At 46.7% G+C, this 18,859-nt stretch overlaps 2 protein-coding genes across 4 annotated transcripts in view; one reads left to right on the top strand and one right to left on the bottom strand.

The window, feature by feature from the left end:
• MXRA7 (matrix remodeling associated 7) overlaps window positions 1-18,859 on the bottom strand; it is an 836,957-nt gene that overhangs the window by 358,326 nt on the left and 459,772 nt on the right. The window lies entirely within an intron of this gene.
• Window positions 1-18,859, top strand: part of MGAT5B (alpha-1,6-mannosylglycoprotein 6-beta-N-acetylglucosaminyltransferase B) — a 176,082-nt gene that overhangs the window by 135,135 nt on the left and 22,088 nt on the right. For all 3 annotated transcript variants that reach the window (XR_007768724.1, XM_050919257.1, XM_050919256.1), the window contains exon 14: window positions 2,058-2,174. Coding sequence is in view for 2 of the 3 variants with exons in the window: in XM_050919257.1 (XP_050775214.1) it covers window positions 2,058-2,174 (117 nt within the window). In the remaining variant the exon portion in view is untranslated. The remainder of the gene's footprint in view (window positions 1-2,057; window positions 2,175-18,859) is intronic.

Raw genomic sequence — 18,859 nt, 5'->3', positions numbered from 1 at the left:
GTCTGCCTGCCTGCTTTCTCTGAGCTTTGGAGAAGTAGTTTCTACTTTCTAGTCTTCTGTTTCTAAGTGTAAGGACAAAGAGATCAAATAGTAAGTTATATGGTTTCTTTTCTTTGGTATTTGCATGAATATAAGTGCTGGAGTGCTTTGATTTGTATTCTTTTTGAATAAGGCTGTTTATTCAATATTCTTTTAAGCAATCGACCCTGTATTGTATCATCTAAATACAGAGAGAACATTTGTATGTATTTTTCTTTCTTTTTATATAAAGCTTTCTTTTAAGACCTGTTGGAGTTTTTCTTTACTTCAGGGAAATTGAGTCTGTACTCACCAGGGAATTGGTGGGAGGAAGAAATCAAGGGGAGATCTGTATGTTGGATTGCTAGCCTGATTTTGTATTCCCTGTGGGGGAATAGGAAAGTACTTTTTGTTTCCAGGATTGGGAACAGAGAGGGAGATTCACTCTGTTTGGATTCACAGAGCTTGTGTCTGTGTATCTCTCCAGGAGCACCTGGAGGGGGGAAGGGAAAAAGGATTATTTCCCTTTGTTGTGAGACTCAAGGGATTTGGGTCTTGGGGTCCCCAGGGAAGGTTTTTCAGGGGGACCAGAGTGCCCCAAAACACTCTAATTTTTTGGGTGGTGGCAGCAAGTACCAGGTCCAAGCTGGTAACTAAGCTTGGAGGTTTTCATGCTAACCCCCATATTTTGGACGCTAAGGTCCAAATCTGGGACTGAGGTTATGATAAGCACGGAAACCCGAAATGCCCATGATGCAATCCCCCCCAACAAATGTTAAACTCCGTCCCCCAGGAAGAAGGCCAGCCCAAGGACTAGACACCCCGTAAGCCTATGGGCTTCATGGGATTTCACTGGCGCCTCTGCAGAGGGGAGAATTTCACCTAAGGCTATTTGGCAAAAAAATAAAATAAAATAAAATCAATCTGTGTGCAAGTTCCCCCACCTCTAATGGATACTGTGTCTCCTCTCCCCTGGCAAAGGGCTGGGAGAGCATGATCACATCTGGCAAAGCATAATGCTCATTATATAAAATGCTCTTTGTCACATCCTTCTTGCTTTCAAAGCCCCTTTGTTACCATTGCCAGTTTTCATCCTCCTTTCTGTTTAGAAAATGTCTCTTCTCTGCATCAGGACTCTTTCGTCTGACCTGCACACCCCTTTGAAAGTCTGGTGTCAACTTCCACCCTTTGCCCTGCTTCCTAAGACACGACCTGTGCCTGTTGGCTGCCTTTCAGCAATGTCAATGAGGCTGAATCGACAGACGGCAAAGGCTTAAATGAAGGAGAAATGCATGGGGTGGAAGGGAAAGAAGATTGATCTACAGCAGGGATCGGCAACCTTTGGCACGCGGCTAGCCAGGGTAAGTGCCCTGGCGGGCTGGGCCGGTTTGTTTACCTGCAGCGTCAGCAGGTTTGGCCGATCATGGCTCCCACTGGCCACAGTTCGCTGCTCCAGGCCAATGGGGGCTGCAGGAAGCAGTGGCCAGCATGTCTCTTGGCCCGTGCCGCTTCCCGCCACCCCCATTGGCCCGGAGTAGCGAACCGCAGCCAGTGGGAGTCACAATTGACCGAACCTGCCGATGCGTCAGGTAAACAAACCAGCCCAGCCTGCCAGGGCTCTTACCCTGGCGAGCCGCGTGCCAAAGGTTGCCGACCCCTGATCTACAGGAAGGAAAAGTGACTGCTGATGGGAAGCAATCACCAGACCTGGAAATGTGAGGGGAAGAGTCTTCACTGAAAACAGGAATGCTCAGCTTTAGTTGCAAATTTAATTTTAACGGGATTTAGACATCCAAAACCATTAGGCAGTTTTAAAATATCAGCCTAAAGGCAGAGAGCAGGTGGGTTTGGATTAAAGGTTCCATTTTGGGTCCATCTGTGCATGCAATGGTTTCAGTAGCCACCTTTGGCTCTCATCACTGTTCCTGCTGCCATCAGCTCACCTTTCGCATTGCCTAGCTGCAGGGAGGTCACTGCATGTGGCTACAGCTCCTCCTGCAGGGAATGCCACATAGTTCATTTTTTGTTTCCTTTCTCAGGTGTCCTCCCAACACCCCTATGCAGAGGACTTCATAGGGAAGCCTTATGTGTGGACAGTGGACTACAATAACTCAGAGGAGTTTGAAGCCGCTGTCAAAACCATCATGAGGACCAAGGTAATTGCTGGCAGAATTCATTGAAACACTGATATAAGCTCATCTGTTGCTGAAATGGAGAGAACGGAAGGCTGGGGATTTGCAGGAGTCAAGAACAAGCAGTTGTTAGCAACCCATGTGTCCCTCTGTGACTGTCCCAGAATTAGCAGCTAGTCATCTCTCTGAAATTGTTTGCACGTGCAAGCCAGAAATCCCAGTGTCTCAGGACAGGAGGCTACTTCTCTTGGCTTTCAATGGGATTTGTGCTCCTGAGTTGCTTAGGCTCTTTTGTAAACCTCATTCAGTGGAATCAGAATCAGGCCTAGCAGGTATGGATAGCTCTGACTCTGTAGTAACTTATCTGGAGCAAACCTCCACACCTTTTGAGTTTCACCCACCAAAGCTTAGCCCTATCTATGGGGCCAGATTTTCCAAGGGCTCAATTCCCATGCAGAACTCTAAGTAAGTTGATGGAACAACCTCAGCTGCTGGGCTCTAAGCACTTGAAAATCTGGCACATAGGTTCCTGCATGGAAGCTGAGCTCTCTGAAAATCTCTCCAGTAATGTCCCCTGTTCAACTCTCCATCAACATCCCACTCCCCATCAGCCAGGGAGTTAAACCCACTCATTTAACCAGGATGCAATTTTCTCATCCTTCATTCTCCTTTCCAATGCTGGGATATTCCACAGCACGCATCTGGAACTGCCAACCCTGTCTCTTTAAGCAGGTAGTACTTTTTGTCTGCCCTGTATCTCCCCATGTAACTGCTGCAAAAGCTACAGGTCACTTTACCTACCGGTCCTCTGCTGCATTTCATTTACTTATTAATTATTATTATTTGCATTTAACAGTTCCATAGGAAAAGCCTCAAATCCCCCCTATTAAATATGAAGGGCTGAAGAAATTCAGCAACAAAAAAAAAGCCCTTTGAAAAATGCAGCAACTGCTGTGTGAGCCGACTTCTCAAAGACTTCTAAAATGTATCCGTCATGAATATTTACCTCCCCAGCGGCTGGAGCCTTTCAAGTTGTCCAAATTATTAAAGTCAATTTTCCTGGAGGAGAGAAAAGTGCTGATCTCCGTTTTGCTCACAATTTGCTTTGGGTAAGATGGGGTGTCCCTGTTGCTACAAAAACCATACGCCACAAAATAGCATCTTAATAAAAAATGGCCTGTGTCTGACTCAGACTAACAGGAGTCAGGGAATTTGCTAGATTCTTCAAGGGTTCTTTTTTTTTTTTTTGAGTGAATTTGTCATGTTCATGTCAGATTGAGAGCAGCAGAGATCCAAGTCTTCCATCCAGAGAGCAAGCTGTGCTGCATTGTAGAGCTCCCCTGCCAATATTCCTCAGCCCAGATCGGTTCAGTTTCTTTGGCCCATTCCATCCTTGCTTCCTCTGTGAAGCTGCTGTCAATCAGGCTGATCCGCACCATCAAGGGAAGTATTGTGAGCCCCTCCCCCCTTCTCCTGTCACAGCCGTCAGATGGCAACACCCTTTAAGTGTTACTCAGCATGAGTGGCGGTTGATCTGGGGGCTGGTTCTGTAGTGCATAGCCATGTCCATTGCCCCGTCCATTCCCCCAGGAGAAATGGCTCACTAGAAAGTGAATTATCAGATTAAGAAATATCCCTAAATCTCAAAGTGTTTAAATTCCTAATTCAGTAACACTCTTTGGGCGTAAAAACAACAAGGACTCCTTGTGGCACCTTAGAGACTAACAAATTTATTTGGGCATAAGCTTTCATGGGCTAAAACCCACTTCATCAGATGCATGAAGTGAAAAGTACAGTAGCAGGTATAACTACACAGCACATGAAAAGATGGGAGTTGCCTTACCAAATAGAGGGTCAGTGCTAACGAGCCAATTCAATGAAGGTGGAAGTGGGCTATTCTCAACAGTTGACAAGAAAGGGTGAATACCAAGAGTAGGGGGTGGGAAATCACTTCTGTAGTGCTAATGAGGCCAATGTAATCACGGTGGCCCATTTCTAACAGTTGACAAGATGATGTGAGTATCAGAAGAGGGGAATTAGTTTTTGTAGTGACCCATCCACTCCCAGTCTTTATTCAGGCCTAATTTGATGGTGTCCAGTTTGCAAATTAATTCTAGTTCCGCAGTTTCTCTTTGGAGTTCCATCAAATTAGGCCTGAATAAAGACTGAGAATGGATGGGTCACTAAAGAAGAGGACATAGATAAATCAAGAAGGGCCTTTGTGATTTTGCTACTGCTCAGTGGCGTGGTGTTTTTACAGTATGAGGAAAGACTGAACAAGGGATAGCAAGAATGATATGGGCATGGAGAAAAAGAGAGAAGATGATGTGCCATCTAAAGTAGCCAGTAGAAAATGCCACTGGGCCTTGTCTCTAAGTATTGGGGAAGAGCCTGGGTCTGGCTTCTCTAGGGAATAGAAACAAATCTTTTGTTGTGGCTCTAGATGATAGAACATCTAACAGACTGATCTTCCAGTGCCCCTGGGAACTTGATAAACCATCTGCTTGCCAAACAGCAGCATCAGGCACTGCCCTGTATTCGGTGCTCTTCCTTGAAGGATAGCACTCCCAAGTGGCATTTCTTTGAAAGGCAGCAGAGCACCAGAGCTGACAACTGGCTGACTCTGTGACACTATTAGTGCTCATACCTGAGCTCTCCCCGTATGACAGCAGTTTGTTAGGTGTGGGATCTTTGGTGTCTGTTACGGGCACTTGCGAACTGTAGTTTGTTTTGGTCTCGTCTCATCTCTCCTCCTCCAAAATATTGCAAAGAATGTATCAAACCACCATATACCAATTATTTGTCATTAGGTTCATCTCAATTAAAATTAAATTTTCAATAATTACGTCCCTGCCGGTGGGCTTCCTGTCAGTTGTCAACAAAAACTGAAGTGAGCAGTGTTGACCGACTCTGTTCCATCTGCGCTGGTGAAATGTTCCCGGAGAGAGAGGGTCTCAGCTGCCGAGCTGGTGTTTAAAGGGCACATGCATCACATCCTTTGCATGTTACATGATGGGTTAATGGAGGTCACGTCTTTCCATCAGCTGTGTAAAATCAGCAAAAAACTACGGGTGTTAAAAAAAGAGAAAGTAATCAGATCTCCACCCAGCAATGCCAGGGGCTCCACCTCTCCAGAAATAAAATGGGACAATGTCTATTCTCTCCTTTTTGGGCCCACTCAATCAGCTGCCAGAGGGGGTGAGTGCATTAGCCTTTCACCTTTTGAAACATGGATTCTCTGGTGCTCTGCCCCGTGTGCAGTTATTTACCCCAGTGCCTGGTGGATGTAAAATGCTGCCATCCTGATTGGGCACCTATTTTGCATTGGAGTAAATGACGACACAAGGTGCACGACAACACAGAATCAGGCCCATGGATGCCAATCACCACTGAAGTCACAACTGGCATTGAATTTATTAGTCTTTCATCGTAGTGTGTATTACAGAGCTGCTGCCTGTTCTGGCCTCAGTTTCTGCTTGAGGGAAGCTCAAGACCATAATAGATCCATGGTGCCATGGCTCAGGATTCACATGGAGTGGCAGAGCTGTGTGCAACCCAAGACTTGACTAACAGATGGTGCTGCAGGGGAGGGATTCAGGTATTGTCAGATAGGCACATGGCCTCAGATTGGAATAGCAGTTAATGCTGCAGGTCAGGACTTGGGTCCTTTGGCAGAACTATTTGAAGAAAGCGTAAACTAGTGCTCTTCGTCTCTCACCTTAATGAGTAATAAACTAACTCCGAGCTCTGCAAGGGGAAACAAAGACAAAAGCCTTATGCTCCTCACACAATACAATCTCTTCAAACAGATGAACACATTACTTGTCTTCACTTCAAAGCCAGGCCCACTTCTCCTCTCATTTAGACCGCTGTAAATCTGAAGTAACTTCAGTGAAGTAAGCAGAGTGACTCTGGATTGACATTGGTGTAAATGAGAATGGGATTTGGTCTGGTAGCAGGTGACTGTGGGAGAAGTTTTGGGTGCACAAAGGTTCCTCATTAAAGGCTTTTGCTGGGCTCATTGGAATCCCAACACACATGCACACACGCTCAAGTAAGATAAAGATTCTGGGCAACATTTTCAGAAGTACCTATGAGACTTAGGAGTCTAAGTCCCATTTTCAAATGTGAGTTAGGCACTTAGGAGCCTATATCTCACTGGAAGCCAATGGGATTTAGGCTCCTGAATTCCTAAGGATACTTCTACACCGCAAAAATACCCCTGCGGCAGCAAGTCTCACAGACCGGATCAACTGACACGAGTTCGTGGGGCTCGCGTTACAGGGCTACAAATATCAGTGTAGATCAGAGGTAGTCAATTATTTTTTAAGGTCCAAATTTCTTGGTCAAGATATAGGCAAGATCCAGACTCCAGGGAAAATAATAATAAAAACAATGATAATAATAAGTAAATATAAAGATTTTTGGGTCTGTTCAAAAGTGTCTGCTGATCCAGATTTGGCCCACAGTCCACCCAGTGACTACCCCTGGTGTAGTTGTTCATGCTCAGGCTGGAGCTTGGGCTCTGAGACCCACCCCCCTCACTGGAGTGAGGCACATTGGCAAGGCATTATGTGTAAGCTTGTCCTGACATGATTTGACCCGAATCTGTTCCATTGAGAGAGACATTCAGGGCTATCAGGGTGCTATCAGTCTTTCACCAGCAGTGAGGGTGTGATCCAGAGCTCATTGTAAGACTCCTGTTGCCCTCGGTGGGTGTTGAATTGAACTGAATTTGCTTTAAAAGAGTAAAAACTACAGCTCAGCTGTCACAATTTTATTAAAAACATGCAATGACTCTGGAGGAGACTTGTTGGCTTTTTTCCACTAGGAGGTGTCTTCTTGGGGCTAATCCCTTACCAGGTTAGGGCTCCTTTTAAAAGATGTTATATAAACTCTCTGGGAACAGGGCGAGAATGTAAAGTAACTCACAGTAACTTCCTCTTCTTTTTTTTTTAGGGGTTGGTTTATTAGAGATGCTGTCAAAGCAATTAAGCCTAAAAATTGACCTAGCATAAAAGCCTTATTATGGGGTTTTGCTGCAAGCTTTCCCCTGGTGTTTTGTCTTTAAAATAATGTTTGCTGCAGCAGGAGGAGAAAATAAAATCCCATGGGAGGGAAGAGGGGGAGAAGAAAGAGAGCAGGTGGCTTAGGGTAGCTGTGTCACAACTCCCAGGGTTTCTCTAGAAAGTGTCTGGATGACACAAGGAGCCACAGGATCCCCTCATGCCCTGTCTCTGGTGTCTCACTGAAGGATTGGCTCAGTCCCTGGCATCAGGTTCTCCTGAGATAACAGATGCACCCTGTTGCCATGATACATATATGGAAGCGTCATGGGACTTAGCATGAAAGATTCTGGTGTGCACTCAAGGATGGTCTGTTTCTAGGGCCATGAACATGGTGGGATTGTAATAACCTTATTCCCAGATTTGGACCTTAGCGTCCAAAATATGGGGGTTAGCATGAAAACCTCCAAGCTTAGTTACCAGCTTGGACCTGGTACTTGCTGCCACCACCCAAAAAATTAGAGTGTTTTGGGGCACTCTGGTCCCTTTGAAAAACCTTCCCTGGGGACCCCAAGACCCAAATCCCTTGAGTCTCACAACAAAGGGAAATAATCCTTTTTCCCTTCCCCCCTCCAGGTGCTCCTGGAGAGATACACAGACACAAGCTCTGTGAATCCAAACAGAGTGAATCTCCCTCTCTGTTCCCAATCCTGGAAACAAAAAGTACTTTCCTATTCCCCCAGAGGGAATGCAAAAATCAGGCTAGCAATCCAACACACAGATCTCCCCGATTCCTTCCTCCCACCAATTCCCTGGTGAGTACAGACTCGATTTCCCTGAAGTAAAGAAAAACTCCAACAGGTCTTAAAAGAAAGCTTTATATAAAAAGAAAGAAAAAATAAGTACAAATGTTCTCTCTGTATTAAGATGATACAACACAGGGTCAATTGCTTAAAAGAATATTGAATAAACAGCCTTATTCAAAAGGAATACAAATCAAAACACTCCAGCACTTATATTCATGCAAATACCAAAGAAAAGAAACCACATAACTTACTATCTGATCTCTTTGTCCTTACACTTGGAAACAGAAGACTAGAAAAAAGAAACTACTTCTCCAAAGCTCAGAGAAAGCAGGCAGCCAGAAAACAAAGACTTAGACACACAATTCCCTCCACCCAAAGTTGAAAAAATCCGGTTTCCTGATTGGTCCTCTGGTCAGGTGCTTCAGGTGAAAGAGACATTAACCCTTAGCTATCTGTTTATGACACGCCCCCCAAATTGCAGACAGTGGGGAAGCTCACTGGCGGCGATTTCCTTCTAGAACTTTAAAATAAACAGATTACTACAACACATGCACCTTTACATATACTACTAAGTATATAACTAACAGACTTCTACATTTTAAGAACACTTTTTAACTACTGAATTCTGGGAAACTCTCACGGGAGAGTGCATCAGCAACTTTATTAGAAGCTCCTGTGATGTGTTGAATTTCAAAATCAAAATCTTGGAGAGCTAAACTCCAACGAAGAAGTTTCTTGTTGTTCCCCTTGGCAGTATGAAGCCACTTTAGTGCAGCATGGTCAGTTTGTAGTTGGAACCGCCGTCCCCAAACATATGGGCGTAGCTTTTCCAGGGCGTACACAATGGCATAGCATTCCTTTTCACTGACTGACCAGTGACTTTCCCTCTCAGACAGTTTCTTGCTGAGAAACACGACAGGATGGAAGTTGTGATCTGTTGCTTCCTGCATGAGCACTGCTCCTATACCACGCTCAGATGCATCTGTGGTTACTAGGAATGGCTTGTCAAAATCCGGGGCCCTGAGCACAGGGTCAGACATGAGCATCGCCTTAAGCTGGGTAAAGGCCTTTTGACACTCATCAGTCCACTTAACGGCATTTGGCTGGGTCTTTTTGGTCAGGTCGGTCAGTGGGGCAGCGATTTGGCTGTAGTGTGGTACAAATCGCCTGTAGTATCCGGCCAAGCCTAAGAAGGATTGGACCTGCTTCTTGGACCGTGGGACAGGCCACTTTTGGATAGCATCCACCTTGGCCTGTAGGGGGTTTATGGTTCCTCGACCCACCTGGTGCCCCAGGTAAGTCACTCTGTTTTGGCCTATTTGACACTTTTTGGCCTTAACAGTTAGTCCTGCCTGCCTGATGCGCTCAAAGACCTTTTCCAGGTGTAGTAGGTGTTCGGGCCAGGAGTCTGAAAAAATGGCCACATCATCGAGGTAGGCAACTGCAAATTCTCCCAGTCCAGCTAGTAGACCATCTACCAGCCTCTGGAAGGTGGCGGGTGCATTTCGAAGGCCGAAAGGAAGGACATTGAATTCATACACCCCCGCATGGGTGACGAATGCTGACCTCTCCTTGGCAGGTTCATCTAGCGGTACTTGCCAGTACCCCTTGGTTAAGTCTATTGTAGAGATGAACTGGGCACGTCCCAACTTTTCCAATAGCTCATCGGTACGTGGCATTGGATAGTTGTCCGGACGAGTTACCGCATTTAGCTTACGGTAGTCCACGCAAAAGCGTATTTCCCCATCGGGTTTGGGTACCAGAACCACTGGAGATGCCCATGCACTGGTAGATGGGCGGATTATACCCATCTGTAGCATGTTCTGGATCTCCCGTTCTATAGCAGCTTGGGCATGAGGAGACACTCGGTAGGGTGGGGTTCTGATTGGGTGAGCATTACCTGTATCAATGGAGTGGTATGCCCGTTCAGTCCGTCCTGGGGTGGCTGAGAACAATGGGGCGAAGCTAGTGCACAGCTCCTTGATTTGTTGCCGTTGCAGACGCTCCAGGGTGCTTGAGAGGTTCACCTCTTCCACGCCACCGTCTTTTTTCCCGTCGTAGTAGACACCGTCAGGCCACTCAGCATCATCTCCCTGGACTGTAAACTGACAAACCTGTAAGTCTCTGGAATAGAAAGGCTTGAGAGAATTAACATGGTACACTTTAGGCTTTAGTGAGGAATTGGGAAATGCTATGAGGTAGTTTACAGCTCCCAGGCGCTCTTGGACCGTGAATGGCCCTTCCCATGATGCTTCCATCTTATGGGCCTGTTGCGCCTTCAAGACCATAACCTGGTCTCCTACCTTGAAGGACCGATCTCTGGCATGTCTGGCATACCAGGCCTTTTGCTCTTCTTGAGCATCCTTTAGGTTCTCTTTAGCAAGGGCTAAAGAGTGTCGGAGGGTGCTTTGTAGGTTGCTTACAAAGTCCAGAATGTTAGTTCCTGGAGAAGGCGTAAACCCCTCCCATTGCTGCTTCACCAACTGTAATGGCCCCTTAACCTCGTGACCATACACAAGTTCAAATGGTGAAAACCCTAAACTGGGATGTGGTACAGCCCTGTAGGCAAACAGCAACTGCTGCAACACTAGGTCCCAATTATTGGAGAATTCGTTGATGAATTTTCGTATCATGGCCCCCAAAGTTCCATTGAACCTTTCCACCAGGCCATTGGTTTGATGGTGGTATGGGGTGGCAACCAAGTGATTCACCCCATGAGTTTCCCACAGTTTTTCCATGGTCCCTGCCAGGAAATTAGACCCTGAATCTGTAAGGATGTCGGAGGGCCAACCTACCCTGGCAAAGATGTCTGTTAGGGCCAGGCACACAGTGTTAGCCCTGGTGTTGCCTAGAGCTACTGCTTCTGGCCATCGGGTAGCAAAGTCCACTAAAGTCAGTACGTACTGCTTTCCTCTGGGTGTCTTTTTTGGGAAAGGACCCAGAATATCCACAGCTACTCGCTGAAATGGGACCTCAATTATGGGGAGTGGCTGGAGAGGGGCCTTGACCTGGTCTTGAGGCTTACCCACTCTTTGGCATACCTCACAAGACCGGACATACTTGGCAACGTCCTTGCCCATCCCCTCCCAGTGGAAGGACTTCCCCAACCGGTCTTTGGTTCTGTTCACCCCAGCATGGCCACTGGGATGATCATGGGCTAAGCTTAAGAGCTTCCCCCGGTACTTAGTTGGAACCACCAACTGTTTTTGCGGCTGCCATTCTTCCCGGTGTCCACCAGAAAGAATTTCCTTGTATAAAAGTCCTTGGTCTATAACAAACCGGGATCGATTAGAAGAGCTGAGAGGCGGTGGGGTGCTCCGTGCCGCCGCCCAAGCTTTCTGAAGGGTGTCATCTGCTTCCTGCTCAGTCTGGAACTGTTCCCTTGAGGCTGGGGTCACCAGTTCTTCCTCAGACTGTGGACTTGGGCTTGGTTCCTCTGGAAGCGATGTAGGTGATGGGGTTGTTTCCGTTGCTGGTGAACCGCTCTCCGCTGGTGCACCTGAGGGTATTTCAGGCTCTGGCTGAGCCTTTTGGGTATGGCTGTCTGTTGCTTCTGCCAGTTTTGGCTCGCTGGCGCCCTCTGGCGTTGAGTTTGAAGATGGGGTTGCACTTGCTGGTGCTGGTTGCTGTTCCAGTTCCGGGCCTGGGACTGGAGATGCTGGGTCTGTTTCAGTGGTAGGCATGGAATCCGGGTCCACTACCTCTGCCTGGGTCTCTGGTAACACAGACGGGGCCTCTGTGGACGGCTCAGGAACAGGAATGAGTCTGGAAGCTTGCCTGGTTTGGCTACGTGTAACCATTCCCACTCTCTTGGCCCGCCTCACCTGGTTGGCCAAGTCTTCCCCCAGTAGCATGGGGATAGGATAATTGTCATAGACTGCAAAAGTCCCCATTCCTGACCAGCCTTTGTACTGGACAGGCAGTTGAGCTGTAGGCAAGTCTACAGCTTGTGACATGAAGGGGTAAATTGTAACTTTGGCCTTTGGGTTGATGAATTTGGGGTCAACGAAGGATTGGTGGATAGCTGACACTTGTGCCCCCGTGTCTCTCCACGCAGTAACCTTCTTTCCGCCCACTCTCAAATTTTCCCTTCGCTCCAAGGGTATTTGAGAGGCATCCGGGCCTGGGGATCTTTGGTGTGATGGTGGTGTAATGAATTGCACTCGCATGGTGTTCTTGGGACACTTGGCCTTGATATGTCCCAGTTCATTACACTTAAAGCATCTTCCATCTGATGGATCACTGGGCCGAGGTGAGTTACTGGAGATTGGTGAGGTTGAAGGGTAGGGTATCTGTGGCTTTACTTGGGTGGTATGTGGGGTCTTTGGCTGTCCTCGGTTGTAGGGTTTATGGTCTGTGTGCCCCCTGGGGTAATCGTTCCCCTTGACAGTAGCTTTCTTGCTTTCTGCCAGTTCCATCCATTTGGCTCCAATCTCCCCCGCCTCAGCGATATCTTTGGGATTTCCATCTTGTATGTACCGTGTGATGTCTTCAGGAACACCATCCAAGAACTGCTCCATTTGTATGAGGAGGTTCAGTTCTTCCAAGGTTTGAATGTTGTTTCCTGTTATCCAGGCCTCATAGTTTTTTGCAATGTAGTAGGCGTGTTTGGGAAATGACACCTCTGGTTTCCACTTTTGGGTTCTGAAGCGCCGACGGGCATGATCTGGGGTTATCCCCATCCTGTATCTGGCCTTGGTTAGAAAAAGTTTATAGTCATTCATTTGCTGCTTAGGCATTTCAGCTGCCACCTCTGCTAAAGGTCCACTGAGCTGTGACCTCAATTCTACCATGTACTGGTCTTCGGGAATCTTGTACCCAAGACAAGCTCTTTCAAAATTTTCCAAGAAGGCCTCGGTGTCATCACCTGCCTTGTAGGTGGGAAATTTCCTGTGCTGTGGAGCAATAATGGGCGCCGGGTTGTTAGGGTTGGCTGGCACATGCAACCCAGCTTTTGCCATTTCCAGTTCATGTTTTCTCTGTTTTTCCTTCTCTTCATTCTCTTTTTGTTGTTTTTCCATTTCTTTTTGTTGTTTTTCCATTTCTTTTTGGTGTTTTTCCATTTCTTTTTGGTGTTTTTCCATTTCTTTTTGGTGTTTTTCCATGTCTCGGCGGTGGGCCGCCTCTTCTTCTGCTTGTTTCCTTCGGTAGGCCAACTCTTCTTCTTCTAGTTTTCTTTTGTGTGCTGCCTCTTGGGCTGCCTGTTCTCTTTGGAAGGCTGCCAGTTCTCTTTGGTAGGCTGCCTCTTTGATCTGTTCTTCTCTTTCTTTCATCTCCATCTCTTTTTGTTTTATTTCCAGTTGTCGCCTGTGTTCAGCTTCTTTGATTTGTTCTTCGGCCTCAATTTTTGCCTTAGAAGTCATGATTCCTGTTTTCTTGTGTTGGGGTGCCCTCCGGTGTTTATCTTCTGAACTGCAGGTTCTCTGTTGCCTCCTGAAGTCTGCCTAGCAACAGTGCCTTTAGCTAATTTTCCTTTTCTCTCTCTAGCTAATGTTCAATGAAGGGAAACCAGAAAAACCACTTTATTTGCATGCCTATAAGTGCTGGTACTTGCCTCCTAATGGGAGGGCTATTGCATGACAAAAGACCCTTAACATGCAAGCCACAAACTGCGAGAGAGAGCAGAAAAAAAAATTCTCTCTGGTTCCCTTTTAAAACCAACTGCTTCTCTCTGCTAAAAAGCCCTTAGCAGAGAAAAGAAAAATACAATATTTCCACTGGCTTCTGGATTTTGTCTATCCCGTAACCGCTGCTACACCATGACATAACCTTAGTCCCAGATTTGGACCTTAGCGTCCAAAATATGGGGGTTAGCATGAAAACCTCCAAGCTTAGTTACCAGCTTGGACCTGGTACCTGCTGCCACCACCCAAAAAATTAGAGTGTTTTGGGGCACTCTGGTCCCTTTGAAAAACCTTCCCTGGGGACCCCAAGACCCAAATCCCTTGAGTCTCACAACAAAGGGAAATAATCCTTTTTCCCTTCCCCCCTCCAGGTGCTCCTGGAGAGATACACAGACACAAGCTCTGTGAATCCAAACAGAGTGAATCTCCCTCTCTGTTCCCAATCCTGGAAACAAAAAGTACTTTCCTATTCCCCCAGAGGGAATGCAAAAATCAGGCTAGCAATCCAACACACAGATCTCCCCGATTCCTTCCTCCCACCAATTCCCTGGTGAGTACAGACTCGATTTCCCTGAAGTAAAGAAAAACTCCAACAGGTCTTAAAAGAAAGCTTTATATAAAAAGAAAGAAAAAATAAGTACAAATGTTCTCTCTGTATTAAGATGATACAACACAGGGTCAATTGCTTAAAAGAATATTGAATAAACAGCCTTATTCAAAAGGAATACAAATCAAAACACTCCAGCACTTATATTCATGCAAATACCAAAGAAAAGAAACCACATAACTTACTATCTGATCTCTTTGTCCTTACACTTGGAAACAGAAGACTAGAAAAAAGAAACTACTTCTCCAAAGCTCAGAGAAAGCAGGCAGCCAGAAAACAAAGACTCAGACACACAATTCCCTCCACCCAAAGTTGAAAAAATCCGGTTTCCTGATTGGTCCTCTGGTCAGGTGCTTCAGGTGAAAGAGACATTAACCCTTAGCTATCTGTTTATGACAGGGATCCTATGGAAAAGGTGAAAACCCCTGATCTAGAGGATCCTGTCTGTCTGTCTGTCTGAGGGGTTCACAAACATTTGATGTGTGGACCGCATTTTACCACAGAGTTTTTCTTGTAGGTTCCTCCCTTCCACTCATGATTGCTCAGGCTACCTCCCCTCCCATTCATGGTTGAATAACATCTGTGGAGCAACCACAGCACTTGTTGACATGGAGTGGCAATATTAGGAAAGCGTGGAATGTATTTTTTAGCTGCAAGTCTCTCCATTAGCCAGCTTGTATTTACACACCATCTTTTATCAGGACACAGTTTATTGCCAGTTTATTTTCGCTGCAAAATCCAAGGAGTTTCTTCCTGACTTGTTTTGGATGACTTAGCCAGCTCAGTCTATAGGCTTGAGATAGAAATATAGCCATCTCCACTCCTGCAACATCACTCTGGTGTCACCATTGCTCTGCAGGAGTGTAACATTATTGAAGGTCACCAGATGACGCCATTTCTGATAGTGCTATTAGATCTGTTTACCCCAGGGTTGACAGCCTTTCAGAAGTGATGTGCTGAGTCTTCATTTGTTCACTCTAATTTAAGGTTTCACATGCCAGTAATGCATTTTAACGTTTTTAGAAGGTCTCTTTCTATGTCTATAATATATAACTAAACTATTGTTGTATGTAAAGTAAATAAGGTTTTAAAATGTTTAAGAAGCTTCATTTAAAATTAAATTAAAATGCAGAGCCCCCCTGGACTGATGGTCAGGACCTGGGCAGTGTGAGTGCCACTGAAAATCAGCTTGAGTGCCGCCTTCGGCACGTGTGCCATAGGTTGCCTACCCCTGGTTTAGCTGAATGTGTTGGAGCTAAGTCTTGAAGAAATGCTATATGTGATGGTGTTCTTTTTAGATACCAAGCATACCACCAGTAAAGTTTATTCTCGCTGCCTGGGTCTCTCTATGACCAGTCACACTTAAGTGTAGCTGCTGCCTACAAGTTCTTGCATGGAAGATGCAAGGCAATCCATGGTGCCAGAATATTACAGGAAAAACTTGTGCAGCATCATTCTAGAAGGACACCTACTGTGTTGGTCATTTGGTAGCCAAGCCCTAGGATGAAGTCCTGGTGACAGCTGGACTTTTTGTGCGTGTGGCTATGCATGTACCCCCCACAAATAAATTATTTGAGATTCAGATGGCAACCTCATTCCAAAGCCATGAAGTAGTTTAGATTTGCTGGAAGATGGACCTTTGTTCTCTGGACAGGTGTTTGAATTTTAGCTTGAGCCTTGGCTCAGTTTGTGACAAAGCCCCATCTCAGGCAAGTTGTGCTCACTTTCCAGTTTCAGAAGGAAAATCCCATCCCCTTCTCCCAGGCTCAGCACTGCAGCATTCAGAAACATCTGTAACAAGTCATGGATGCACTTTTTGTATTCCAGGCTTAGCAATTTCTTGTTTTCCCCAGTGCTTATTGTTGCTAAGGATTCCTGACCTATTTATAAAAAAACACAAATGGAGGAGGCATCAAGCACCATAAACTCAGGCGAGCAAATCAGCGGGCAGTCACAGGTAGCCAAAAAGAGAGCGAAAAGTAAGGAGACAAATTACGGCCCACCAGGAAATGTGACGCTGAAAGAATTGTCCTGGTGATGAATTACAGCTGTTACATGGAGTTTAGAGGCGAGAGAAGGAAAGAGGTTTTCACTGGAGGTCATTTTCTTGGGCTTCAGCTTTTACATTGTCAAATATAGTTCCCACACAAGCAATATAATAGAGCTAATATTCTGGTGTAGTGAAGGGAGAAGGCTTCATTATTTTAAAGTCAAACATACAGGAATATAATGAAAAATTATATATTTCAGGCTATGCTTGGGAGAGTGGCATATTAAGCATTGCAATGAAAATAGCTGGTTAAAATCTCCCCAGTCTGCTGTTAGGCAATTGTGTTATTTTCTATTTATTTGTCTGATGATGTTTGGACTTTTATTATTATTATTGTGAATGAGAGATTTAATATTCCCTTTGGTGCTGCGATTCCTCTCGGAGACTCAACCCTCCACAGAGAAATCCCATCTCTACATTTATTCCTCAGGTACCTGCCTGGGATTCTAAATGCTCCATCTGACAATGATGGGCACCATTCACCATTGCCTTGCTGCTCCTTTGCACCTTCAGTGCAAAGCAATTGCACACCCCCCACCCCAGGGATCCTGGGGCTGGTTCCATTCGCTCTGAACTCACTGGCAAGCACCCTCAGCAAAGGGGACGTTCCAAGGTGCATTGGGGAGGCCTGTGCCAGGAATGAGGGAATTGTAGCTGTGGAAATTCTAAACTTCAGCCGTTTCCCAGCTGCTACAAAGCCCACAATAACCGTATAAGTCAGAGCTGCCCAGCCTGTGCCAGGTACTGAACTGGCTGCCAGCAGCCCTATGATTGGGGATGGGAGGTAGTGTCCTTGCACTGGGCTCCACCCTTGCACAGGGATGAGTTGGGGCTCCTCTCTTCTGTTCCCATTAGCCTGTTGACTAACACCGTATTAGCACCCTTGCTCAGTGGTTATAGATGCACTAACACATGTATGCCCGTCACAATGGACCAGCTCAGTCAGCAGCAGGTCTTTCTGCTGCCCCTTAGGCCAGACAAAGGTTTAAGGCAAGGTATCCCAAGGTTTATAGACCGAGACAAACAATCTGGGCTAAACAGCAGACGTGCCAGCTTCTGTGTTTCATGGCATGTTTGCTACCTCCCCTCATTTCTTTCTCCTGTTGTTTCTGACAAAATATCTCTGTTCATCACTTCTATCAAACCATCTTATCTTGTGCTAGGTTGGAGTGTACTTGTGCAAGCCTGCTGGAATGTGTTTACATATTCGGTGTGTTTTAGCAGTGCCAGCAGTACCTGTGCCAAGACACTGAACTTAAAGGCATTTGCTTTAATACATGTCCTGACTTTGGTTCACAGTTCAGGCCTCACGTCTTGCAGCAGGCCCAATACTCTAGGCTCTCTCTGCTACACTCAGGTCTCTGTCTTCTCTCTTCATCCTCATCCTTCTTTATAGCTGAGCAGATTTGCATCTCATCCCAAGCAGAGCTAAGAAATCTTATTCCCTCTTTAGCCTCGCCTGCCACCTGTCACAGTAACTCTTGCTGGTGATTTTTGATGCCTCTTCTGTTAACACTTCACCATCTGTTCCCTGCCTGGCAATGGGAAGCAAGGCCTGGACTGGGGGAGAGACAAAGGTGAAAGTAAGCCGGTCCGGTGTACCTGCAAGAGCTGGTACACCGTGCAGGACTGGGCCGGCTTCTCCAGTGGTGATTTAAGGGGCCCAGGACTCCAGTCGCTGCAGGAAGCCCCGGGCCCTTTAAAGCACCGCTAGAGCTCCAGCAGCCAGGCTCAGGTGGGAATTTTAAGGGTCCAGCACTCTGGCTCCTGTGGGGATCCCCGGGCCCTTTAAAGCAGCGCCCAAGTCCCGCTGCCGGAGCTCCGGTGGTGCTTTAAAGGGCCCGGGGCTCCCCACAGTGACCGAAGCCTCTGGACCTTTAAATCGCTGCCGGAGCCCCGGGTAGGCTGACCAGACATCAAATGTGAAAAATCAGGACAGAGGGTGGGGGTAATAGGAGCCTATATAAGAAAAAGACCCAAAAATCGGGACTATCTCTATAAAATCAAGACATCTGGTCACCCTAGCCCCGGGGCTCCGGTAGCCGGGTTCGGTCAGAGATTTAAAGGGTCTGGGGCTTCCCACAGTGGCAGGAGCACCAGGCCCTGCCACCCCAGGGTAGCAGCAGCAGGGCTCCCTCAGTGATTTAAAGGGTCCAGAGCTCCTGCCACTGCAGGGAGCCTCTGCAGCTGGTACCTCCGGGGTGATTTAAAGGCCTTGGGTCTCCCAGCCACAGCCAGAGCCCCAGGGCCTTTAAATCTTGAAAGTCCCCGCCTCTTCTGGTTGAGGCCACGCCCCGCTCAGGACTCCGCAGTACCGATAAGTCTTTTAAGTTACTTTCACCCCTGGGGAGAGATGTTCTGTGAGGGTAATGTTTCCCTGCCCATCGCATTTCCTCCTCTCCTACTTCTGTTCTGATTGCTCACCATCACTGCTGCTCACATGCCCACCTCCTTCTTCTCCCATCACCACCACATCTTCTCTGCTCACCCTTAACTCTGAGATCGAAACACTCATCCCCTCTGCACCAGCCCTGGTGTCCTGTCTGTTATCTATCTTTCTGTGGGCTTGTTTGCACTCGCTCCCTGTCTTTTTTTCCCCTTCTGCTTCTCATTCTG

The sequence above is a fragment of the Gopherus flavomarginatus genome, chromosome 12 (genome assembly GCF_025201925.1).
Source record: "Gopherus flavomarginatus isolate rGopFla2 chromosome 12, rGopFla2.mat.asm, whole genome shotgun sequence".
Lineage (NCBI taxonomy): Eukaryota > Metazoa > Chordata > Testudines > Testudinidae > Gopherus > Gopherus flavomarginatus.
The sequence above is the reverse complement of the archived record's forward strand: the minus strand, read 5'-3'. Positions and strand labels throughout refer to the sequence as shown.